The sequence below is a fragment of the Bidens hawaiensis genome, unplaced genomic scaffold, assembly GCF_021521415.1.
Source record: "Bidens hawaiensis isolate Kalapana, Puna unplaced genomic scaffold, B.hawaiensis_p1.1 tig00002525_1, whole genome shotgun sequence".
Lineage (NCBI taxonomy): Eukaryota > Viridiplantae > Streptophyta > Magnoliopsida > Asterales > Asteraceae > Bidens > Bidens hawaiensis.
In genome coordinates this window covers 372,178-398,720 of record NW_027491138.1, presented here as the reverse complement: position 1 = coordinate 398,720, position 26,543 = coordinate 372,178, and the positions used below count along the sequence as shown (strand labels likewise).

The following is a 26,543-nucleotide window of genomic DNA, read 5'->3' as shown; positions in this document are numbered from 1 at the left end:
TTATGATATAACTCATAAGCTAAGGTTTATATATACTATATATACGATTTTAAACTTGAAAATCTAATTAGATTAGAATATAAAGCCCAGTTATATTCAAATACATACTAAATAGCGCAAGCATATATTAATAGTTATTTAGTAAATAAATTTGTTGGTTTGTGAATTCTTTTACTTGATTTCTTAACTTATCCATTGTAGACATTGTTGTTGTGACTGGACCGGAGCGACTGTTCGAACCAGGATTTGGTCCACCGACCGGTCCGGTTCTATATACTCGCTAGGCTGCAAGAGAACCGGCCAGTCTGAACCGGTTTGATCGGTAGAACCGGAAAACCAGATCGGTTGAACCGGTTTTCAATGGAAAAAATATTTTTTTTTTTTGAAAAAAGAAAAAATATTTTTTTTTTTGAAAAATCATATTTCCAGCATGACCAGTCTTTTTTTACCAAATTTGTTCGGCCGGTTGAACCGGTGAACCAGTTGGCTGTCCGGTTTGGTATCCGGTCCGGTTATGAAAACATTATTTGTAGATATCCGGTCCGGTTATGAAAACATTATTTGTATATAATTAACGGGTTTTAACTTGATAAATAAAACATCAACCCATTTCTCATTGAGTCGGCTCAAATTAAATTACATGCTTAGGCCTGTAGAACCGAACGTTCGTTGAACTATTCGTGAACCGTTCGACGGAAAGTTCGTTTATTTAATAAACGAACGAACATGAACAAAAAATTTGTGTTCGTTTAATTAAGCGAACGAACATGAACGCATGTTCTGTTCGTTCGTTTATGTTCATGAACGTTCGTTTATGTATTAATAGAAAATAATTAAATATTATCTGGATAGGTCATCTGGTTGAAGGTTTTACATTTGTTAATTTTGTGTTCATTTAAGTGTTTTCATTTAAGTTTTTTTATATTTGTGTTCATTTACATTTGTTCATCAAATGCATGTTCGTTTATCTTTGTTCAGTTATGTTTGTTTAGATTTTAAACACACGAACACAAATGTCCATTTTTAATAAACGAACATGAACATAAATATTACGATTAAATGTCCGTGTTCTTTTTAAGTTAAATGAATGAACACGAACATACCCTTGTTCATGTTCATTCAATTCGTTTAGAAGCTTTCATTATTCACATTGATGAATGCATCGATCTCAATCTCTAGGCTCTGCCGATTTTATTTGTGTTTGTAAACCGTTCGTGAACACATTAATTTCCTTAATGAACGTACACGAACATAAAATCTCGTTCGGTAACTGTTTGTGAACCATTCATGAACACATTATTTTCATAACAAACGAACATGAACAAGGCCTTGTTCGTGTTCGTTCGGTTCGTTTACAGCCCTATACATGCTAACAAATTATAGGCTCACTGAGTCGGTTCAAATTAAATTATACGCTAACAAATGTGTAATGTATCAAGCAGTTTAGTAAAGGTATCAAGTAGTAGTGCTTATTGAGTCGGCCCAAATGAAAGTACATGCTAACAAATGTGTAAATTGTAATGTAAGTTAGTAAAGGTATCAAGTAGTATAGCAAAGGTATCAAGCAATAGTAGCAAGTATTACATAGCAAAGGTATCAACAATAGCAGGAAGTAGTGTTGTAATACAGACATCAAGCAGCAGTAATTAATAATGGTTGTAGCAAGTAGTGTAACAGAGGTATCAAGCAGTAGTAATGATACAAGCATCTCCACATTAGATAAAATTATAAAGCATATGAAAAATATTAAAATGGGGGCTTATAAGAGGAGAAATCAGAAAAGGCTAAAACTCAAAAGCTCACATGTATTGTTCTGAGTGTGACAAGCACACAAATCTATGACACGAGTGGAGTCTATCAATGCCAATCTCTACTTTTGTTTTTAAAACATTTACCATCTTTTATTATTTACCATTAAATAAAAAGATTAAAACACAAAAAGAACTAAACTACTCCTAGAAAGCTTGCATATCAAATGAATGACCAATGTCTATCAATGAAAGAAATAAATCAAACAAAACAATTAACCAAGAAGAGAACTAACACCAATATGCCTAAACCAAAAATTCAAATAAATTGACTACTAGGTCTTCCATGGACCTATTTCTCAGGGTCCAGATCACAAAAACGAGCACACGGTTCGAACTGGTGTCAAGGCGGTGAAGGATTATCATCATCTTTAAGTAGTGACGGGGCAGAAGACGACTTGAAGTCAGGATACGGGTACACACCGGGTGGTTTTTCTTGCGGTTGGATAGATAGTAACTGGCTCGAGTCACCAACGACATCGGCCCACCCGTAATGCGGTTCAGCCCTTTAATCATATAAGATAAAAAGTGAGATCATGTTCCGTTTAAGTAGCTGCCAATGTGCATAATTTACAGGTTGTAATTTCAACTTATTCAACGGCCAACAAGGCGTGTGATTTATCTCAAGCGGGTCAAATCATATAACCACAAGATTGTTAATGCATACGACCTTATATCATAATGCTCAAAAAGATTATTATGGTTAAGAAATAATATTTAATTGTGATCATCATTAATGCATTAAAGCAATCTACTCTAATAAACAAGGACCTAACTAATGATGTCAAACTAATTTCTCAATTTGACAAGAAGTTTAGTATTTTATAAATGGTAACCAAGTTTCTCAAGCCTGTTTAGTTTTTTTGTTTCTCCAACTAAGGTCACGTAATTTGCATCAGATGTTTCAAGCTTGTGAATTTATATAAATGTTTAAACTTTAAACTGAGCCAGATATAACACGTATAAACTTGGTTACTATATACTGATATATATATATATATATATATATATGTTAGAATAAAAACCCAATTGAGTTGTAAAAACTCTACAAACCCATTTTCAACCACATGTTTTTAATTAAAAATTAAATCTTGTGGTCCACAATTAAAGTTAATAAAAAAATGTAAAAGTTAATTTACATTTTCTCTCTCCTGAAAACATATATAAAAATTAGTAAAAAAATAGCAAAACATTTTTTTTATGTTTTCGATGTTTTGTATTAAATGTAACAACATATATTACAAGTAAAAAAAACGATGCTACATAGGTTTTTCACGGGTTTTCACAACTCAAGTGGGTTTTCATTCTATACTTTGCCTATATATATATATATATATATATATATATATATATATTTGACTTAAATTGAACAATTATGAAACTTGGCTATTAGTGCATTTTTTTCACTATTACCTCCTACTTCAAGTTAATTTTAAAAAAATAAATAACCACTAAATAACAACTAAGATTCATGTATGTTCCATTCATATCACTTAACTTCTATAATGAACATTTATAAAATATTTCATCAGTTTGGAGCACCTAATAAAAGTGGAGTAACTTTTCCACTTTTAAGAAACAAAAAACAAGTAACTTTAATGGAACACATGAAAAACTTGGTTACTATTGGACAAAGTTCTCCCTTTCAAATTAGCCATGTTCAACCCAAACCGTACTAGCCCGATACCCAACTTGTGTCCATTTTCTGACCACATCAAATGACGCGTTTTAATGATTACAATAAAATAGAAAACAGCTTACTCGTAATAAGTTTCTTCGTCTACTACAATATCCCAACTTTCGCCGGCTGTGCTTTTTCCATACTTGTGCACCTTGCTGCTAAAAACCAAGAAGTACATCAATCAGATTTAATTCTAAATAACATTACAAACTAAATAAAACCTATTATTAATTTGTTTTATAATCGTATTAATATTATACCCGTTTCCAAGGTGTTCTTCACCCCATGTCCTTGACCAACCTGATGCATGAATCAAGCGTTTTTAGTAATAATAATAAGTATTTTTCTAAATGAAAGTACAAAAGTGTGGTCTTTTAGTTCCTGTAATTTTTCTAGAATAAAACACGGCCTGTTTAACAGAACACGACACATTTTGTCAGCTCCACATCGTATCTTGCTATTTTATGTAAAAAGCCACAACTAACAATGCAACAATTTCATTTTTATTTGAAAATTTCATGAAATTTCATGTTGTAATGAAATTTTCATTCTTAGAAACAAACAAGGAAAATTTTTTCAGCTCTACACAGTACACAACAACTTGCAACGAAAAAGATATACAGTTGTCCTATTTTGTAATAGGACTAAAGGGCATTTTAGGCATTAACAAAGAATGAGACATACGTTCACCAGTAGGCGATACATGCCATGTTTCTCCTTGGCGGGACCTGATACCCGAAAAAAATTTCTCTTCCCATTTGTCTCCCCATTTGGTCCCGAGTTCAGTTTCAGCCCATTTGTCAGTCCTGAAAAAAAACACAAACACACACAAACATTAAGCTCCAAAAAGAACAACATTAGGAGGCCTTTCTATGCCACTTCCTTAAGGCTGAAACAATCAGTATTAGTAACTTGATTATCAAATAGTACAATAGTAGGCTGACTTACTCATATATCCTTGATTTATCCCACTTCAGAGTTTAATATTGTATACTTATTTTTCTAAAGGATAAATGTGTAGTGTGATTGAAATTATTTACCATTTAAGAACAGATCCTCTTCCATCATAATGCTCTCCCCATTTTTCCCACCATGATTGTTCATTTAATCTTCCATATTTATGTGCTCCTTTTTCGGTCCACCCTTTCGCATCATATTTTTCCCACCTGCATCAAGATTATTTTGTAAAAAAATAGGTTATGTTTTATCTCAAACGAGTAAAAAAAAGAATAGATAAATAGGGAATGGTCAAACAGATTGGAATTGCCTAAAGTCTATTTTTCTAAAAAAGATTTATACTAAGATATATATTGACGTAAGCCTGTAATAAACTAATAATATCGTTTATATAAACTTAATTAACACATTAACTATTAGTGAAAAAAGTTAAAACATCAAAGCAATTGCATCAAGTACATACAAATTGCATACCAGTTCTCATACCAACCGGCGTTTTCTGTGCCTGATTTTGCTTGTTTTGTTGCACTTCTTTCAATTCTTGCTAAATTACTGCAATTCAAAGAACCAAATTAATGCATTAAAATTAAAATGAACATTAACTGATTAAAAATACAATATTAACCTCCATTCATCTTGGTAAAGAACTTCGCGCCATGTTTCCCACCATGAATCCCCTTCAGAATTTCTTCCAGATTTCTCAACACCTTCATGATCACCATAGGATTATCTTAAATTTACAAGTTTGCCCTTTGGGCATTTTTAACTCTATGTTGTTGTTTTTGCAATTATATGTATTTAGTAAAAAATACCTAGCTCTTTGTATCCACTCCAATCACTTTTCTCCCACCACTGTCAATGACATCAAGAAATCCAATTAACGCATCCACAACTGTCAATGATACTTTATAATGTTATTTGAATAATAAATCTAACAAATGAATGATATTAATTATTTCATAAACACCATTTACTAAATTAATAAGCTTACATTGTTAGAAGATATGCAAGTGTCAATTACACTACATATGCACAATTCTACCATGTTGAAAGCAAGAAAAAAAAATGATTAATAAAACAGGCAATTGTAGTAGTTTTCTACAATCTAAAGCTTACAAATCAAAGGCCAATTCTATAATCTAAACTACCATCAACAAAATTTGTACATAAGAACATGATTATTAAAAGTAATTAGTACCGTTTCTTTCCATTCTGAAGAGCCATCTTGACTTTGACCACCCATTTTTGACCATCTACATCTTAACCCATTTTCACCAAAATCTTCTCCACTTTCTCTATACCATGTACTACCATCCACATTCACACCAGATTCATTCACGTGTTCATTTAAACTAATGCCCCAATCTTTCTCGTTCGCAATCCCAGTGTCTATAATTTACAAAATATGAAACAATAATATAATAAAAGATGCATTAGCATGCATGAAATACCTAAGTAGTAAGTAACACACACATTATGGCAATGTCACTAAATAGCAATCAAGTTTCAATATTGTAAAAATCTTTAAGAATTTGACCTGCAAACGCGTGTGCATTTGCTGATGTGACATGTTAGTTGTGTAAAGTTGTTGACTTGGCATCCCATGTACATAATATGATGTGGGACACCATGTCATCAGTTTTACACAATTTGGACACATGACGCTTGTTTTACATCATTTGGTCAAGATCTTTAAGAATATTGAAACTTGAATACAAGCTTAAGAAAGAGTCAAAGATTACCTCTTTTTGGTGGACCGTCACGAGACTTGGGCCCGGGATTTTTAGGGGTACAGCGTGGAAAGAATTTATCTTGTCTAGAAGACATCACAGACCTACAACAATTAAAATGGAATTTAAGTTTCAAAATGCATTTGAAGTACCAAATTCACATATTTTATGATCCAATGTTCTAATTTTGTCACAAGCAGATAAATTGATATCAGAAATTAATCTATAAAGCCAAGAGTTCTGCAAACCAACTTCTAGCAAATTAAATGTTTTTCTGAAATAAAATTTTGAATATCCAACATTATCATTATAGTTATAGGGTGTCAACGCTGCCAGGTTGATGGGTTGGCGGGTTAAATTGCTCAACCCGAACGAACAAGACCCATATTTTTATTCGTTAAAAACATCCATCCTAACCCGCAAACACGTAAAAATGTGCAGCCCAACACGACCCATGTATCTCATTTATCTAAACGGGTTGACAGATAATAATAATAATAATAATAATAATAATAATAATAATAATAATAATAATAATAAAGTTTTTAACCAATGTGTTCGTTTAAATGTTTAATTACACATATCAATCCAGACAGCTGATTATTTTAGTGTCATCATCATACAACAATTGTATAGACATGCTAGTTAACAGATTAAATTAAAACATATAATAGTGAATTAACGTACTGTGATGATGCAAAGGGTAAAGCAGGGGCAGCTTCAATCGGCCAATCTTCAGCATTCCGACTCGGCCCGGTTGCAATCCTCCGTATCGGGGTGGCCTTCCCGGAGCAGCAACAGCGAGCCAAAGCCCTACGCCGGAGAAGCTCCGGCCGCCGCAGCCGCAACCCAAACGCCGGCGGATTGGACGCCGTGATCGAGAATTCATTCATGAGTAATGATGAAATGTGAAGTGGGTTTTGCCCATAAAACTAAAACCCTAGTGGGTTTTGGTGATTGATTGGAATGGGCGTGTTGAGAATCCCGGTGTTGAAGGTGGGCTCCGCCATTCATGCTCTCATCCACCATTCATTTTCAAACACGTCACTTTAAATAATAATAATAATAAAACCTGGAACCATGTAGATTTGGTCACGCACTATTATGGATCAAACAAAATTAACAAATATTTTGGTTGAAGCTTGAGATGTTTATGATCTGATGTTGGTAACCTGATTTTAGAAAGTTTACTAAAATTAGTGAGTTTTATTTTTAATACTGATGATTCTGGGTGAGTAATAATAATAATAATAAATCACTAATTATTACCTAAGAATTAAATAGTCTCACTGCTCGTCTAATAGGGCTGATCGATAATGGACCAGCCACTAGACTTGGCCTAGAATAGGGGTACAATCACGTCTATTTTAGATTTAGGGCCGGATAGTATGTAGAAGAAGCCCAAGATAGGGCTTTGGGCCTCCAAATTTTTTAGGCCTCAATTTATAAAAAAGTATATACATATATGCCGTTATTATAATAAAAATAATTTTCATTGATAATGTAGTTGGATTACCTTAGTGCAATGGTAAAAATGCCATGCTTGCGTTGTGGTGGACCTAGGATCGAATCTCATCCCCACCTGATTTAATAATATATAGCACCTTAAGTAATTTTCGGTTTTAACAAAGATTATTTCAATAACTTAAGCATACACAATAGCTTTCAATTGTAGCAAAAAAAAATGTTTCAACTATAAAGACTAAATGTTATATCTGTTTCTCTCAAAACTAAGATGATATATGAGCATTATATTGTAAATCTCTATGTTAAAAATGTCCAATGTGCGTGATGTTGTGCACAAGATGTTTTTCAATATCGTCCAATCAAGTTACTTTAGTGTCGTGTTTCAATAAATTGATATTTTGGTTGGTTTCTTTTAAGAAGCAAATCTAAATAGAAATGAAAATGAAGTCGTTTTTTTATAAGTAATTTATTTTATTAAATGTGAAACATAAAAAAATAAAAATTACAAAACCAATTTATTATCTTTTTTAAAAAGGCCCCGATTTTTAATTTATTTTGGGCCACCAAAATGGTTGGGCCACCACTGTTTAGATTTGATATAAATAAAAGTGCAAGACTATCATACACTTGGGTTAACTATCTATAAAGCAGTTATGTTAGTTTGATAAAATTATGAATATATTATCACAATAACTTTGTCTCATCTACAGTTTTTCACCAAGGTAACAGAAGGTATACAAGAAACCAATAGTGAGTTTGTGATGAAATTACAAGGCGATAAAGGGCAACAAGTGATGGTGGGGTCAATCAAACTCATGAAGGATCGTGGGACAAATGAGAGCGTTGACTACCTAGGATTCACGAGTTGGTGTAAGATAGGGTTTTACGACGTAGATTTTGGTCGGGGAAAATGTTTCTCATGGTAGTCCGGTGTTTACAGATTTTGTTGTTTTGATGGACACAAAACATGGTGATGGAATAGAAGCATGGGTGAGCTTAGATGAACACAAAATTCATATTCTACAACACGACCTGAAGTTCATGCCATTCGTGTCGCTTGATCCTAGTCCTCTACAGATTTGTGAAGTCGATAACGAGTAACTAGTAACCACCCGTGTTTTAAGGTGGTTGTATGGATTCTTGGATGTAATAATGGTCCCCTTGTGTATAATGGGACTATCTTCTTAGATTTGTATCTCATAAGTGTTACTCCAATAAGCTATAACAAAGCTATTAGAATGTCTTATCAAGTCTGTCAAATGAACACATGTATGAATATTAGAAATCCCAATCGAATGGAAGTTGCATAAACTCAACTATGTAGTAAAAAGGAGGTAAACTAGACCCTTTAAATACTCAACGATTTCAGATCCGCCAAGCTTGGAACTTCCATAAACTCGGTCAACAAAAGTTATCGGAACCTAAAAGTCAAAACGTCAAAATTAGTAAGTTCAGATGAAGCTGCATAGTCAAAATGGGTTTGGGTTGAAACGAGTAATGATGGTACCTCTTCAATACGGTAACCTTTTCTTGAGGCCCGGACAATCATCTCCATTTGGAAAACATATCCTTTGCTCACACACGAGCTTATAATGTCTTCAAGCACTGATTTCTTGTAAAGGCTACCAAAACAAGAAAACAAATATTAAATTACAAAAATTTCTAAATAAGTTGATAATATAAGTTTTTATGTACCGAAACGAGCCCGTCAAGTCTGATACACCAGGCCAAAGAAGAGTATGTGCAAGAACATTAGCCCCTCGACTCGTTAATTTGCGCATCAGTGTCCAACCATGTACACCCCCACCTTTTACATAGCGGGTCCCAGTAACAATATCCGCTCCAGTTTCAATTTGTTTCCTGAATTTAAGGGAGTTTTATTATGAGTATATTTTTCATTTTCTGACTCATTTACTTGTTAATTTGATCTATGATTTATCTCTAACGAGACACACTGATGTTAGAAAATGGATCAAATGAATCAGAAGGATACGGCCAGAAATGGCAAAAAAAGGAATTCTTAATGCATAATAGCTCCTAATCATATTATGAAAAGAAAACCTACTCTATTGAATAATACAACTTTTGTAACCACAGCTGATCATTGGGAATTTGTACTGGTTTTTATTCATGCGCCTAAATCCCTAAACTTTTAAAACTTAACAATGAAGTCCCCTGACCTTTTTGAACATATCCTCCCTTTCTGCATCGTTATATCCTTAACATTTTAACTTTATAAAAAAAAATCCTTTATTTTTTGCGTGATCAAGTCCTTACACATTATAAAAAACACATATGCGTTTTAAAGTCAAAATTTCATATGCGCCAATTCAGAGAAATCCAATAGGGTTTTCTTGAACAACTGACCGGAACTATTTTTACAAAAAAATATTGAAAATTTCTTTCAGGTTAATCTAACATGGCCCATTCCCCTCGGTTGCAAATTCTAATTATCAATCAGTGGAAAAAATTTAAACATCAAGATTGGGTGAAGTTTCTTACTTTATAAAGTGTGGAAGGTACTTTGGCTGCATAGACAAACATACAAAAAAAAACGAAAAAATATCATATTAGTTTACTTAAACCAGAACTTGTATTAGTTAAAATAATGCAAATAATATCTATGTAAATCAAGAAAACTTGCGGCAATACTTACATGGTGTGACAGATCAGCATCCATGATGACAACAAAATTTCCGGAAGCATGCTTCAGACCATGAATGTAAGCAGTCCCTAGTTAACAAAAAAATAGGTTTAATTTTCATGATTATTATTTAAAAAATGTAAAAAGATAAACAATGAGGTACCTAATCCAAGCTTCTTGGGCCTAGCTCTTAACAGCTGCATTGGCAAGATAACAACATTACAGAACTATATATACATACAGAAAAAAAAACAATGATACACTATGAGATACAAAAGTAAGAACTAATCTAAAAATGCCCATACAATACGGTCTTCGCCATAGACTTGTTGCAACTGTTTGACAATATCTTGAGTTCCATCAGGGCTACCATCGTCCACAATTATTATTTCAAAGTCAACATCCCTAACAACACAACAAACTGTCATGAACCTGAATGAGCGATCATTATTTCAAAGTCGGACACATAAATCACCATTGATTTCTTCACATATCCGCCAATTGTTATTACATTTTCTCTACTAGTTATCCTTTTAAACTGTCTTGCATTTAATTCGTCGCTTTTGATCTCCAACATTGTCACGATTATAAAACCGACAAATAAAGCTGGAGATATTTTATTAAATATATGTGTGATGATCAATTACCAGTCATGATCTAGCAGCAATTGTTTATTTATCAAAAGCATCCAATAATAAGTAAAAAGTCATAATATTAATTAAATTGGGGATAAATTTAGGGCAATCATATGATTAGTTCATCTAGATCCAATATAAAACTGGAATTAGGTCAAACTGTGGACAGATCTAGTTCTGATTCGAAGCTACAAAATTAGGTTTATTTGATCTCAAATGAAGTCATCACAGAGATCATCAAATCATTAAGCAATTGAACAAAAGAGAGTAAATTACGGAATGTGTTTGAAGACGAGGAAGACGATGAGAGCGATGTTGAGTCGTTCGTTGTAAGTTGGAACGATTATGCTGTACTTGTTCTTATTCTGATGCTCAGCCATTTGCAGATCAAAAACCCTAATGACGATGAACAAGTAAACCCCTTCGGTATTGGCGGGCGGCTGCCGGAACTTGGAAATCAAAGAAGGTGGGTGGGTATTTTTGACTTGCAAACTCAGGTTCGGTTTGGTTCGGTTCGGTTCGGTTGTAAGTTTGCTTAACCATAACTGAATGATCAGTTGACTGTCTGATTATAAGTCGCTTTCGATTAATTTCTGTTAGTTCTCCAATGTATTTTGTTCTAGTTGAAGTTAGTTCGGTTACGATGTTCCGCGTTCATTTATGAAGTTTCGAAGCTAAAATATGTTAGTTTCAAGCTTGGTTATGGGGTTCCGAGCTATGCTATAGATGATAGCAGCATAAATTTAAGTGCTCGAAGTTGGATAATGGGATATAAAAGATTGAAAAATATGTATAAATTTGAAAAAATATATAACATACAAGGTTCGGTTCGGTTAATGGAGACACATTAACTATTGTCTGTAACCACAACCGGATGGTTAGTTAATCATATTCACTAAAGCATAACCATCGGTTTTGTTGGTTATGATTAATTTCGATTAATTTTTGGTTATCGATTGGGTTTTTCATATGGACATAGCTCTTCATGCAGCTTTATAATCAACAAAAGATACGGATGTATGTTCTTACATGACTCTTATAAATAACATAGGCTATATGATTAGCCAATGTAACACGCATACGACTACGTATAACACCTCATACGTCATGTATGATGTGTCAATGGTTGGCATATAATTGGTTCTTAGGCACATAATAAGTATGATTTAAATGAAAGATAAAAAAAAAACATTGTTTTTTTATAGGTGTGGCACACTAATAATCTTGTAGGATGGCAAATTAACATGTTGAACTGGCATGTCACATATTTATTCATGTAAAAAAAACATCAATCATAACCAGACACATTTAAAATCATCTTACATGAGCATAGTTGTAACCAAATTGTAAACCATACTAAATTGTCATAAACAGGTTGAGGAGGTTGTAATGCATGGGTTAAACTTGATGTAAATAGGTTGGCAGTTCAACCTGCTTAATTATAAATAGGTCAAATGTTCAACTAAATGGGGACAACATGTCAATCCAAACATGACATGTTTACTTATGTAGGTTAAACGAATCAACTTAAACACAACCTATCTAATTATACAAGTCAAACATGTCAACCCAAACACAATTGGTCCATTAAATGAATTAGATATAACAACCAAAAACTAACTATATTCATGTTTTATCTTTAATGTTAAATTCTATACTATATCTTTAATGTTAAGTTAATCTTGTATTCAAACAAAATGAATACTAATCACACACTTACATATTAGCTTTCATATCAACAAATGGTATGCACCATATTGAAATCAAAACGGTTCATTAAACTATTAGACCTGATTTATAATCAAAATGGGATTTAGTGTTCGGGTTTAAACAATAAACACTTAAAACACCTAATGCACACAATTGACTCGAAACGGCCGGAAAACTTGACCATTATTCTTCAAAGATTCACAACAAACACCAGAAACCAACAAATCAAAAGGGTTACATACATTACACTGTGACTAATCTCAAAACACTGAAAAAACAACCTAGGACATTCAGTGCAGATAACCATAAAGTTCTAAAAAGCAAATGCAAAGTGTCCACGGGTTCATATCGTCTGTTGTCGGGGCCATCAGAGCCACTCTGAAGTATCTAAACGGGAGCAGAGTGTTTGGGCCTGTAACGGGCCATGAAGCAAATTGTCCCGGTTTGCTTATAGTTTGGTCATTCTCGTGTACCCTCAAATTTGTCCAGTTTTTACCATCAGATGAACCCTGAGAGTGGATTTATGTGTCAGTTGACTTTTCTCAGTCAATATCAAAGTATCTCCTTTTCAACATAGAAAATGTTTATGTGCTATAATATATTTTAGAAAAGAATGATTGGATTGGAGTAAACTTTGAAAACCTACTCACAAAGAGAGCAGATTGGAAGTTTATGTTTGACATAAAATTGATAAACTCTAGGGAGTTGACTTTTGACTTTGACTTCATTAGTCGCTTTTTAAGGCATAAAAGAGTTTACTTTATTATTCTATTATGAGAATGAACTTATTGGAATCCAACTTGAAATAACAATTGGTTACCTTTTTTTTACATATACATGTTAAAAACATCAATTTTTTCAACATTGTAAACATAAATATATTTTTATTTATTCTTCAAATAATCATTCTTTATTTATTTTTTAAATTATTATTTATTCATTTTCAACCTTAAAAGAACTAAAAATTGCATGACTGTACCTGAAAATTCCAGTATCTCATGAAAGCCTTTGATCCATCTTGTCTCAATGTGTAATAGTTGCACATGAGCTGTTCCAAATCAAGAATATAAATGTAAGGTTGACCCGAGTTAACCGGACACGTAGGTGATAAACCTAATCTTGAATATTATTAATGATTAAGAATGGATTATACCTGGTGGTCAAGGCCAAGGTCAACCATCCACCATGAACAGTTCTTCCCGTCCTCAATACGGGGCCCAGCAAAAGACGTTCCCTGTTTCAAGATTAATATAATTCACGATCGAGTCTTCAATTAAATTAATATTATATAACCGTAACTATATCGTACCTGGTAAGTTCTGGAGGCCAAGACTTTAGGATCTGTGTATCTTGAAATAGGATTGCTAGCTATAATACTAATTTTCTGGAAAAAATAATCAAGAAAAACAAAAATTATTTTTTTTCTTTTTCTTTATTCTTTTTACTCTTTATTAATTAATGAAAATTAAAGAAAAAATGTACCTTTGCCAAAACAGGATTAACCCATTGGTGTTTACCATATGATGTGCCTGCATAATATAGAACTCCATTGCTATCACCATCGCGTATGTATTGAAGCTCCTTAAAACTCGATTGCCTATGTTGGAACCTTAAAAATCGAAAAAGATTACATTAATAAAAAGTGTCTTAATACAAAAATAAATATTATTTAACGGATTAGCAAAGGTATAAAAGTAGATGCATTTGAACATACTTAGGATGACATCCTGAAGTTGGGAAACCCGATTCCAAGAAAGTGATGGCCTCTTTCACCTATAAAATGAGCATATAAAAAACTAACAAAATGACTAAAATACCCCTAATTGTTGTAATATTATTGGGAGAGGGAAATTTCATGTGTTTTGTGTTAAAGATGTTGATTTTAGTCGCATCTTATTGATAAAGCGTCAAACTAGTAAAAATGTAGCTAAAAATGAAAGTAATCAAATGGGTCGAAACTCGAAACACTAAAAAGTCGTACAAAGTATAGTCAATTGTTTTTAACCTCCTAAACTGATGTATTAAAAAAAACGCATCGTAAGGTTAATAAATACTGTTTGTAGTCATATTTCATACAATAATTACGAAATCCCAAAAAAAAATTGGGCAAAAAGGTGTTGGCAGGTCAACCCAGCCTGTTTTGACCCGCCTCAAGTTTACCCATTTTGACATGTTACCCAACTCACCATATGATAAAAAGTACGGATTTTCATGCTAAGATTGCTATTCTCCATCTGAAATACAAAGAAAAATATTAAAACAAAAAATAAAAAAATAAAAAAAGAACATATGAAAAAACCTCAAGATCACATCATTTAATCATATGGTGTATGTACCTTCTTTAGCAAGGACAATGGTAACAATGAAAACCGCACAAGTGGTAGCAATACATTTAGTGAGTGAACTCTTGTACCAAAAAGATCTTCGGGTGTCATGTTTGAAAGCATGTCATTAATCGTTTCCCAGTTGGATAATTCATTTGGTTGCAAACCCCACATTAATATGGCATTAAGAACCCTTTCTTCAGATGTGACCGTCAAATCTTGATGCTGCAAAATATACAATTACACTATAAAGACATGTTCATTTCTCAAATGCAAGAGAAGTGCCCACAGTCTTAATTAACACAAGATCCCTAAAGTTTAATGCATTTATGATTAACAACCCTAGATTAAATTGTATTTAAGAGTCATGCCCAAGGCAAAAAGGTAATTTTACTTAGTAGTTATGTTTATCCAAACACTAAAATACCAAAAATTATGGGAAACACAACTGTCAAATTAGCTGTACTGTGTCGTGTTGTGGACATGGGCCGCATGCCAGTCAGCAAGATGCACAGAACAACTACTATAACCCACGTTTGTTTAAACGTAAAATATAAAAAATTTGGAACTTAGAAGTCGAACCCACCTGTAAAATGTTATAAAAGGTTGATTCATCTAGCAAGACGAAGTCGGAACTGGCCGTAGTACAATAATCAAAGTGCTTTGTAAATATCCGTTCACATGTTTCTTCTATAATCTTACAAGATGGGATGGAGGGAATCACTTGAAGAATTAAGCATACCGAACCCTGCAACAAAGTATAATGATTAGATAATAAGTTCAATAATTTAATTACTTGGCCAAAAGTGTCTTCTTCCTTGTCCATTTAAACTTGTGCATAATACAAAAAATGTTCTTGTAACATCTTCATCCACTACTCGATTCCTGCATTTAATATATAGATAAGAGTAATTAATATTTATAATTCATTATTATAAATCCATCTCTCCGTCCTAACACGCCCGAATCCGCACTTCCTTGTATGTTTAGAGTTACACTTCAAAACCACGGAGTCAAACAAAATATTAAAATGAAAAATCAATATAAAGCGTTTAATAGAAAACACAAAAGGGTTATCAAAACTACCTCAGAAAGGCGTTCTAAAAGCGTTTTGCAACAGTCTTGATGAAGGGGAGAAACACCAAATTGATCTGCTAATAAGAGAAGCTCGAGCAACAGGATATTACTCTCAACGGTATCTTCCAAACTTAGTCCACCATTATAGAAGTAATCGATCATAAATTTGAAAGCTTTTGGTGATACGTCTTTTAAGCATACTTCTGAAGAAACACTCTCACTCATACCGTTTGTAAACATCTGTAATTTAAGTATTTTCTTTAGATCATGTGAACATAAGTTGTTTAGAAACAATTTTACATTTTCCCGATTTTAGCAACTAACTTTTATGCGTGAAACTTAGACCATCTAAAAAAAGCTTATGGGTAAAAAAATTGAAATAACTTTATTGAAAACTTGAAGAAGATAATCTTATAACCTATTTAAAGGTAACTATAAAATGTCACATTAATTGCCACTTAGTATATAGATATAAAAAATGCCAGATAAGCAATTATTGAAAAATCAACAAAAAGAAACATGCTACTGGTTAAACATGTTGTTCATTACTAAAATCAATCAAATTGTGCTTTATTTAAAAGTTTGTTGCTAAATTAAAGAAAAAGTATAACAAGTTCTATAACCATAAACGCAAATGAGGAGTAGCTCACCTTCATAAATGGTAAACTCCATAAACCAAAAATAACTTTATGAGACCTATCAATGAGCCCATGACCTTCAATGCTAATATCAATATCACTAAACGCACCCGTTTGGTGAAAATGTTCAAGCTTTTGCACACTCAGAGGAAGCCGTAATGGAAAGGCGGGCCCACCACAATGAGGTTGAGAATTAGGGTATGATATCTCAACATTCTTGCCAGAATCAAATAACTTCTTGTTGAGTTTAAATCGGTCGATTATATTTTCACATTGTTTTACCAATGAAGTTGCTCCAAACTGTAAGCTTAGATCCCTCAAGGATGCTAGTAGTGACTCTGGAATCTACAAATAGATATAAGGATCATTAGAGGTTAAACGGGTGTTTGGACATGAGTTTTGAAGGTCAAAATTGTAATAATCACTCTCTTTTGATATAGTGTTGAACGTTTGACAAATTGTGATAATTACAAGAAATTAGTACGAAAAAAAATGTTTTGAAAATGATTATGTGATATGGAATAATCATAACCATATAATCAAATGTAACAAAACAAACTACCAAAGGTAGTGTTTTAACATGCTTCTAGTGTTTGAAGTTGTGATAATCTAATAATTAATCGTTTCATTGTTCGGTAAATTCTGATTATTTAATAAATTGGATATATAAATAACTCTGAATAACTTGTTGTAACTACTCCTGAGCAGATAATTCAAAACTAATTATTTCAACTTAATCGCGTAATCATCAAACAAATTGATAATAAACAATGAAGATGAATCAATATAGGATTATTAAATACCTGCGTAAACCCTGTATAGATAAACCGAAGAAAAGCATGCAAAACCGGATAACTCACATCCTTAACCAGTATAACATCTTGATCAACTAAACACAAATCAACATCATCAACTGCTGCAAGGATCACCTTATGAGCAGGCACAGGCTGCTCATCATCACCCACAACAAAATACACATCAGACAACTCCCAAATTTCAAGAAAGCTTCCAAGCCCCTCATGATTATAAAAGTTACCAAACTCATCCCTCAACTCTTCATCAATATCATCCTCCCCCTTATACTCTCCACAATCAACATGCTTCCAAAGTGATATATGATTTTGTGTTAGCGGAAGCACGTTAACGTTTCTATACCCGACATGTTTATCCCAACTACTAAGCCCAACATATTGCACGCTGCAATTCGGCTTCTCATCAAGCCATTGAAAAACAAGATTTTGAAAAGGGTATCGACCTTTTCCGATGCTAATTAACCCGTCACAAATACTTATCCAATAACTTTGGAATGCAGATGAACAACACAAACCTAGTCCCGCTTCATCGACAGCCGTGATTCCATCTACCTCGATCTTGAGCCTTCGGTTCCGATGACTACCGATGATCACAGTGTAATGCGGACTATTGTCGCGTTTGTAATGGTAGTGTTGACTACCTAACTGTTCACGAAAGACCACCGTGACATCGTTGTGCGCAAATGCTTCAAATGCAACACAACCTCGTCCCGCTTCCTTAAACCTCAAATCGTCACGCCACGCGCATTCGAACGGTGCAACGGTTAGGAACTTCTGTTTCTTCTCCATTGTTTTCCTCTGCTTCAATTCTTCAATCTAGTGAATGTATAAAGATTCAATTTTTATGAACAACATTTAGAGGGTCACATGTGCACTTAAATAAAGAATGTATTTTTAGTTTATACACGTAAAGTAATCAAAGAAAAGGACAATAATAATTAGGTTGGAGATATCTTTGATTCTTTTAACAAAATGTGACAAGATAAGATCAATTGCAGCACTACTGGAAACACAATTTAATAATCAAAAGCAAGCAACTTGCTTCTGGGCACATCCCACACCACAATATTTTAAAAAGCTTTCACCATCAATCTGAAAAATATCTTGCATAATAGCCTCAAGTTGAGCTCAAAGAAACGACAAAATGAAATCTTGAAGAAACCCCACATCAAATTGATTGGAAAAACCCAAACTTTTTACCTGATTCGGTAATCTTTGATCGGAATCGGATGAACCCAGAAAGGTAAAACCCCAATTTGGTGTAATCGGAAAATCAAGAAAATTGGGGAGTCTTGATTTGATTTATACGGCGGAGATACGGTGGCAAAAATAATAATAATTGGATGACGTGTGACGTTTTACCCGCGTAAAGGAGATCTGTCTCTTCCTAGCTCAGTCGCTCTCCACCCATCAAACGAAAACATTGGGAAAATTGTACAAAAAACATATATTTTGCTCAATCTGGTAAAATATAATATAACTATATAACTAATAAATATTTGGTTCCTTCTTGTTTTCAGGTTTTGTCACAATTATCATCAGGTATTTGGGATTTGCTTAAATGAGTAATGGTTTTTTATTTTTTTTTAAACGACGGTTTTATTGTGTGTAGGTTATCATACTCTTCAGAATGGAAAATTCTGTTGTCTCATTCTGGTTAGGCTATCTTGTCTTAACTTGGCTCACGTTAGCTTCAGAGTTTGGCTTGAGCATTCCTCTGAAAGACCATACCATCGGCTGCCGCTTGACATTCGTTGTGCCACTACAAAAACATAACTCTCTAGCGTAACACACGGTGGGACGAAAACCTAGGTGAACTCGATATTCAAGCTGAGAACCTTATACAAGGACTAGCTCAAATCCGATGACTTTTTCTAGATAGCTTATTATTATTTTTATATATATTGTTTTTATAAACAAAGTAATAACTGTATTAATAAAATCATGTGCATAAAAACTTAAAAGCTAAGATATATAAAATTATAATAATGTAAAGGAGTATATAACAAGTAGCAGCATTTAAGTGGTTGAGGTGAGACTCCAAAGGCTTTATTTAAAAAAACATGAGGTAATTTTTAGTTCAAGTCTCACAAGTGATAAAATAAGGGTTCTAAGTTAGGCAATAAGGTTTTCTCACCTATATCGTGTTTCCTCCTGAAGTGGTCTCAAAGTTGGGACTGACGATATACGCGCTTTTCTTCAGGAACATGCCAGCCTAGCTCCCCTATGTTTCGTACTTAGAAAATAATATGATCGGGTTGGCCAATGGTTTGTCAGTGATCCAAATTATTGTTCAAAAAAAAGGTAACTAGTATCTCTTTTTGGTAGAGTGGTAAGGCGATTAGGGTATTGAATAAGATGTTATGTGTTCAATCCTGGATTTCATATAGAGTGTAACATTTAACTGGTTAAAAAATAATAACAAATAAATAAATAACATGTTTTTTAAACTACTTCAAACTTATAATCTGTAAAAATATTTCAAACTTATAAATGTTTATTTTCTAATAAGAGTTTAAAATAATGTGGAAACTTTAACATCCATAGTTTCATACCTAAAAATGTCACATGGGACCGTTAGCAATCAAGCTGCTGATATCATCGTATTTAACTATTATTATATTAAAATAGACAGATAGCAACTACTCCATAAATCCTATCTCAGGTGACTCACTACTGACTCAGAATGATGTGTTAAGTCGTCTAATCATTTATATGTTACATAATGCATCCAATTATTTGAAGCATGTCATCCTAAGCCCTTCATAACCACTATCTCTGTGGATGTTTATATTAAACTAGGAAGATTCCCGGCGCAACGCGGGTCAATGTTATTGGAAGTCATACTCGTACAATTATCAAATCGTGCAATACGTCTGCGAGTCGAGGTGAATTCGATCGATGCTGTGTTACGAAACCAGTAATAAACCCCCCCCCCCCCTTCCCAAAAAAAAAAGTTTGTTAACGGAAAAATACAACAAATTAACATACAAAACACGCATTGCGGTTACAAACCAATGACACTTCAGTTGGTATCTGAAGTGTGGTGAACAAAAAAAAAGCGCATTGCAGTTGTGAACTGATACAAATTCGTTGATTCTGGAATCGAGGGACAAAAAAAGTAACAAAAAAACCCGTGCGTTGCGTTTGCGAACTAACGTGTATTCAGTTGGAATCGACTTTGTCAGGACTAAATCGTACATAGAAAGCCATGTGTTGTGGTGGTGAACTGACACGAGTTCAGTTAGAATCAGGTTACGACACCAAAATTAAAGCAATAAGTTAATTCGTCCACACTCAAAATACAACAAATTAACACATTTACATAAAAAGACCGTGGCAAAAAAAAATACACGCACGTTTTGGCCGTGACCTGACGCGAATTCGTTTGGAATCGATGGACTAAAAAAGAACTCGCGACCGCGAGCTAACGTGAATTTGGTCGGAATCATTTGACGGTATCAAAGGTTAAAAAACACGTATTTTACGGCAGGTAATCGACACGAATTTAAGAACGAAAAACAAATAAAAGGGCCGACCAAACACGTAAGGATACGCGGTCCAATCACATGATTGCGTCGCCAAACTTCTTAATTATTATATATAATAATAATTTGAAACATCTCAATAATGTGGCTATTGATTTAAAATACGTGTTGTGTTGCGGTTTGTTTATGTTTATTTCTAAAATATCTTTGTAGTGCATCCCTTATAGGACTCTTTTCAACCAGAGGGACAGCATTGATACGGAGGAGAGAGGTTATAAACAACGGGTTATCCATAAGAAGAAATAAGTAACCACGAACGAAGAATGTGAAAGAGAGATGCGTAGGGAGGGGGGGGGGGTGACACATACAATGAACACAGAGAGAGATGGTTATGTGGTCATATCTGAGTTCTTCCGTCAAAGATGTCCGTAATAATTGATAAAACTTACCTTATCCTTATAGATCTACAACTTACAACCTAGATTCTTTTACATTCATATATAAAATATGATTTTCTTGACATAGTAATATGGAAGTCCACACCTTAGCAAACCTACATTTGACACTAGATATTAAATGATGATTGAGTGGCATGTCAGAAAAAATTCATGCTAAATTTGTATGTTTAAAATAATTACCCCGAGAATTACTAGTGTAAAAAGTTTATTTTCAGTATTTAGTCACAATCCAAGCTTGCACGGGTTAACTTGTTTCAAAACAAGTGTGTTTTCGGGCTTTTAATTCTTACCATGGTTGAACCCAATCATGTTTCATGATTCATGGATGATTACTGAGCTATCGGATCCGAAGAGGTAGGTCCCAGCAGAGCCCAGTTGGACCCGCAAGACTCACCTTGAAGAGGGACGTCTGCGCAAGGACCAACTGGTCCCACAGGACTCACTGTGCTCAGAGATGAAGACCTTACGCGCAGTACGCCAGCTGTTCCCGCAGGAAAAGCCTCCCAATGGTGAAATACCCCGCCTGTTCCCGCAGCTGCGGATACAAGCCATCAAGGAAGGCTACCCGCACTAATAGCAAGGCTACACGCACAAGGCACTAACTCTCAATAATTCAGTGTCACCTGAAGGAAGGAGCAAGGCGGGAATACTCCCACCCAAATGAGCCAGTCCGTACGCTTCTGGAAGGTCTTTTGTACTATACCTACCAAGGTATGGACAAAATACACAAGATCTGACCAGAGCAGCCCATGAACCTATCACAGGGTGACAGCTCACCGACAACAGTACGAGGAGGAGCACGCTCTAGTACTGTTTGTCACTATTAGCCGCTGCCTACTCACCAACCCTTGTCGTGGCACGCACATAGCCTGCAGTTGGTGGAAAAGGAACAGTACCCAGCCGGCAGAAAAGGAATAGTACACAGCCGGCGGAAAGGGAACAGTACACAGCCGGCCTTGTCACTATCAGCCGCTGCCTACCCACCAACCACTAGCATGGCACGTGCGTAGCCCACAGTTGGTAGAACAGGAATATTATACAGCTGGCCGTACCTGCTTGGAAACCTACCTTCGGCTATAAATACTCCAACACCTTGGAACGGTAAGGGGATCTTGTATCTTATCTTCTCTAGCAATCTCTCAATATATACTTATATTCAGAGCAATCTAGTCTGATTCTCACGCCGGAGGGTGGTCACAAGGAGGAACCCCCCCTTCTCAGTGACGAGCTCACGGTGTCTGTTTTGCAGGTCATCTGAAGAACATCCTTCTTTGTCGGACCTAACCCTCGTGGGAAACATTACTTAACCCCCAGATTATCCATAATCTGCCCGGGGTCACTTAGTGTTTCTTCAGGATCTAAGTCCATCTAGTCAAACTCTAGTTGACTTCAAACCAAAATCTGAAGTGGATCGATACAAGCTAAACATCAAACATGAGATCTCTAGAGTAATCGTTCATGGCTCATTGATTCACAATAAATTGTTTACAATAAGGGGATGAGAAATAGAGTACTATTATAGAGAGAAGGAGACGGGGAAGAAGACTTTCATCTACAAATTCATTCCTAATATCTACGTTATCCATCTGCGTTCCTTCTAACCTACAACGAACCCCTCACTAATTGGGTCCATTGATTTAGATCCATTAAGTTCGTGACAAATCATACAACCAAGTTAGGGTCCATTGATTTAGATCCATTAATTTCATTAAGTTCATGACAAATCATACAACCATATCAAAAAGCCATGTCTTAATGACCCTACCTATACTAAACCTTGCTAAATTACACAACTATGCTAGCACCAAGTTTCTAGGTAGTCAAAGAAAAGGGTATGAAGTTGGGACCTTGTGCCATGTCTTTCCGGACTGGGCTTGGGCCTTGGGGTTGTGGGCTTTTGGGTTAGCAATAAAAGAGTGGCTTTGATATAACAATACATGGCTAAATCGGTTTGGGAATTGACAATCTAAAGTTAAGAGACTAGTACATCTGGAATTCAATTGATAAATATATATGACCATCAGACCATGGAGCTCGTGCATATTCAAAGCTTGCATATTGCATGCACCAACTTAACTAGTGCTAAACCCATTTAAAACAGGGGGGGGGGGGGGGTGAATCAAACAAAAGGTGCACGAGCCTCCATCACTGCTTCGGCCGACACCACCCATGCCAGCCACCATTATCACCATCACGTACCCTCGGCCACCACCATAGGCAACCAAGGATGAAGGTTTACTAGGGCCACAGAGCCCCCCCCCCCCAGTAGTGTAAGTTTACCCTATTTCGCCAGAAAATTTGTATACGTAGTGTAAATTTACCCGTTTTCGTTTGGAAAATTTGAGCCCCCCCCCCCCTCCCTGGAGGCCGCGGTCACGTTTTCGTCCAAGCTTCGCCACTAGGCAACCGCCGGCACCACCACGTTTGCATTCTATTCTTTCATTTATCTGATTATCAGACAACACAAAATCACAATTCATTTCATTCCCACAAGGTAACCAAACTATACAATGGAATTATAATGATCAATTATATTCTCTCGTCTATTCAATTACCCCATATCGAATGAGTTAATATAACAAATTGTTAAATAAGTAACTAGTTGATGATTGCAAGATAGTACTATAGATGAAGATATAATACCGAACAGTGTTAAGTGATGACAGGAACACTTACTGCTAAGGTTAAAGACAAGATACTGTTGAAATAAATTTAACCCAATAAATAACATTAGGTGTGTAATACTTTTTACCAAAATTTAATGAAATAGAGTATATTTGAATCTATCTATAATAATATATATAAACGAAAACCCTAAAATCCTACGTATCGCGATATGGTCGCTCCCTTCTTTTATGAAAGTCACCAGATTGCTTGATTTTTAAATGGAGACCTCTCGTTGATTTAACCCAAATTCATGGGTATGGGTCTTACCAAAACCAGATAGCTCTTAAACGGATTATAACATCTCAATAAATTAAAAATTAATCTTACCAATTATTTGATATGAAAATTTTAGGAATATACTAAAATTTAATATCTAATTTAAAAAGAAAAAGATATTGTTTATAATTAGTAAACAATTTTATAGTAAAAAAAATATAAGCGGGCCATGAGTCACCAAATCTAGATAGCTTTTAAACGGGTTATAACATATCATTTATTTATGAAATCCATCATCAAACCTTCAGTATATTATTAACTTTCTTACAATTAAGAAAATTAAAATCCAAAAAATAAATATTAAAAAATAAAAAATGTACAACAACCATTCTCTCAAGCCATCAGATTGTTTTATTTGTAAATGAAGGTTTCTCACGTATTTGACCTGAATTCACAGATAAATGTCTCACCAAACCCATATAGCTCTTAAACGAGTTATAACATCTCATTATATTAAAAATTAATCTCATAAAATATTTGATATGAAATTCCTATAAAATAGGTATATACTAAAAATTAATATCCTTTTTATTTAAAAAAAGATATTATTTATAATTAAAACACAATTTTATAATAAAGAAAATAAACGGGTAATGGGTATCAGCAAACCCATATAGCTTTTAAACCGGATTATAACATATCATTTATTTGTGAAACCATTTTATCATCAAACCTCGAGTATATTAATTATTAACTTTCGTACAATAAATAAAATTAAAATCCAAATATACATATATAAATATTAAAAACGAATAATGTAAAACAACCCCCGTAATACGGGGGGTAAAATCTAGTGAGGTAATATAATAGGTGAGTGAATAAAATGAAATTAACCTGGGATTAGAACAGACAAGAGAATGTAATACATCATTATCATTCCTTTGTCATGTTTAGTTATTATACGAGAATGACATTCTTTACTTTGTACTGTTTTGTACGTATATGGGAAAAGATGAAAGAATAAAATGAAACTTATTAAAATTTACAAAAGTTTTCACAACATTATTTAATTAAATCTATATCTATACTCTACAATAAAAAACTATAAGTTTTGCCACTTGTCACTCTCACGTTAAATCTCACCGTTTTGAAATTTACCTTAAAATAAATTCATAGTAATATTTAACACAACCTATAAAAACAAAAGGGCAGATAATAAAAAATTGTTACCATTTATGCAATAAAGATGCTAATTTAATATTTACTTTATATTAATTTGCAAATATCTGAACTTTATAATGATCTCTTATTTCATAAAAAAGCGTTATTCAATATATATCTATTTACGAGTTTCTTTTTTAATTTTTGTATTTTAATGTAAATTGTTATTTTCATGAATTACCTGTGTAGTGCACGGGTTTCAAACTAGTTTATAATAAACTCATATTATAAAAATAATAATTGTAGTTAATAAAGTTTGAAAATCATTCAAAAAATTTCAGTCAAAGTTAAAAGTTATTTAAACATTCATGATTAAGAATTTAAAATCATCCATGTACGAAATCATCACCCCATTGAAGGAGGAAAAATAGGAGGGTAAAATTGAGAATGGTTTGAGGAAATAAGAAATCAAATGGAGAAAAACGCGTGGTAGGAACATGCCTAGACGTGTTTGGAGGGAAAGATAATCATAGTGTAATATGGTGTGATGGTAAGGTGTCTGCTCTTTATCCTAAAAGTTGATGGTTCAAGTCATACAATTTGTAGGTGCATGTGGTTTAAAGAAGTATTTTATTTAGCCGTAAAGAAAAATGTATATGTAATGGATGATTTGATTCCATTTCCTAATCACATACTCATATTTTCATTATCCTCGAATAAGTAATTTCTTTCCCTTCTTCATTACCTAATAGACTAATGCTAAACGCTATCCTAATACCGACTAAAGTATATCATTGAACACATGCTTAACAACATTTCACATCATTTGTTCGATGAACCAACTACCTCATTGAACCTCCTTCACAAACATAGCATATATTGTCCTTGAACCAAAATTAAAATTTATTTCCAGTTGCTAAAAGGCAGAAAACTTTAATAAACAAACAAAATAATTCAATGTTGGCCCAAATAGAAGCCCAAGCCCAATTACCAAGGGAACAAGATATCGGTAGTGGATCATCTATTCATTCGCCTATAAATAGTTACTCACATTTGCTCCTCGATGAAAT

The 26,543-nt window shown here is 33.9% G+C and overlaps 3 protein-coding genes across 3 annotated transcripts; all 3 read right to left on the bottom strand.

Moving 5' to 3' along the window:
* Nucleotides 1-2,140: 2,140 nt before the first annotated feature.
* Nucleotides 2,141-7,069, bottom strand: LOC143620043 (protein EARLY STARVATION 1, chloroplastic-like). Its single transcript, XM_077091840.1, has 11 exons — nt 6,864-7,069; nt 6,189-6,280; nt 5,645-5,835; nt 5,259-5,298; nt 5,072-5,153; nt 4,921-4,998; nt 4,530-4,655; nt 4,174-4,295; nt 3,750-3,789; nt 3,570-3,647; nt 2,141-2,314 (listed from the first exon to the last, which is right to left on the bottom strand). Exons 1-11 carry the CDS (start codon nt 7,067-7,069, stop codon nt 2,152-2,154), a joined length of 1,218 nt encoding a protein of 405 aa, XP_076947955.1. The 3' UTR covers nt 2,141-2,151.
* A 1,834-nt stretch (nt 7,070-8,903) lies between these two features.
* On the bottom strand, nt 8,904-11,316 carry LOC143619854 (dolichol-phosphate mannosyltransferase subunit 1). Its single transcript, XM_077091684.1, has 8 exons — nt 11,199-11,316; nt 10,593-10,692; nt 10,451-10,484; nt 10,300-10,376; nt 10,146-10,171; nt 9,339-9,503; nt 9,151-9,265; nt 8,904-9,064 (listed from the first exon to the last, which is right to left on the bottom strand). Exons 1-8 carry the CDS (start codon nt 11,300-11,302, stop codon nt 8,960-8,962), a joined length of 726 nt encoding a protein of 241 aa, XP_076947799.1. The 5' UTR covers nt 11,303-11,316; the 3' UTR covers nt 8,904-8,959.
* Nucleotides 11,317-12,796: 1,480 nt separating this feature from the next.
* On the bottom strand, nt 12,797-18,390 carry LOC143619978 (BTB/POZ domain-containing protein At2g30600-like). Its single transcript, XM_077091788.1, has 12 exons — nt 17,475-18,390; nt 16,684-17,016; nt 16,043-16,273; nt 15,543-15,704; nt 14,969-15,181; nt 14,819-14,866; nt 14,347-14,405; nt 14,115-14,241; nt 13,942-14,016; nt 13,786-13,866; nt 13,612-13,680; nt 12,797-13,141 (listed from the first exon to the last, which is right to left on the bottom strand). Exons 1-12 carry the CDS (start codon nt 18,270-18,272, stop codon nt 12,923-12,925), a joined length of 2,415 nt encoding a protein of 804 aa, XP_076947903.1. The 5' UTR covers nt 18,273-18,390; the 3' UTR covers nt 12,797-12,922.
* Between the last annotated feature and the right edge of the window lie 8,153 nt (nt 18,391-26,543).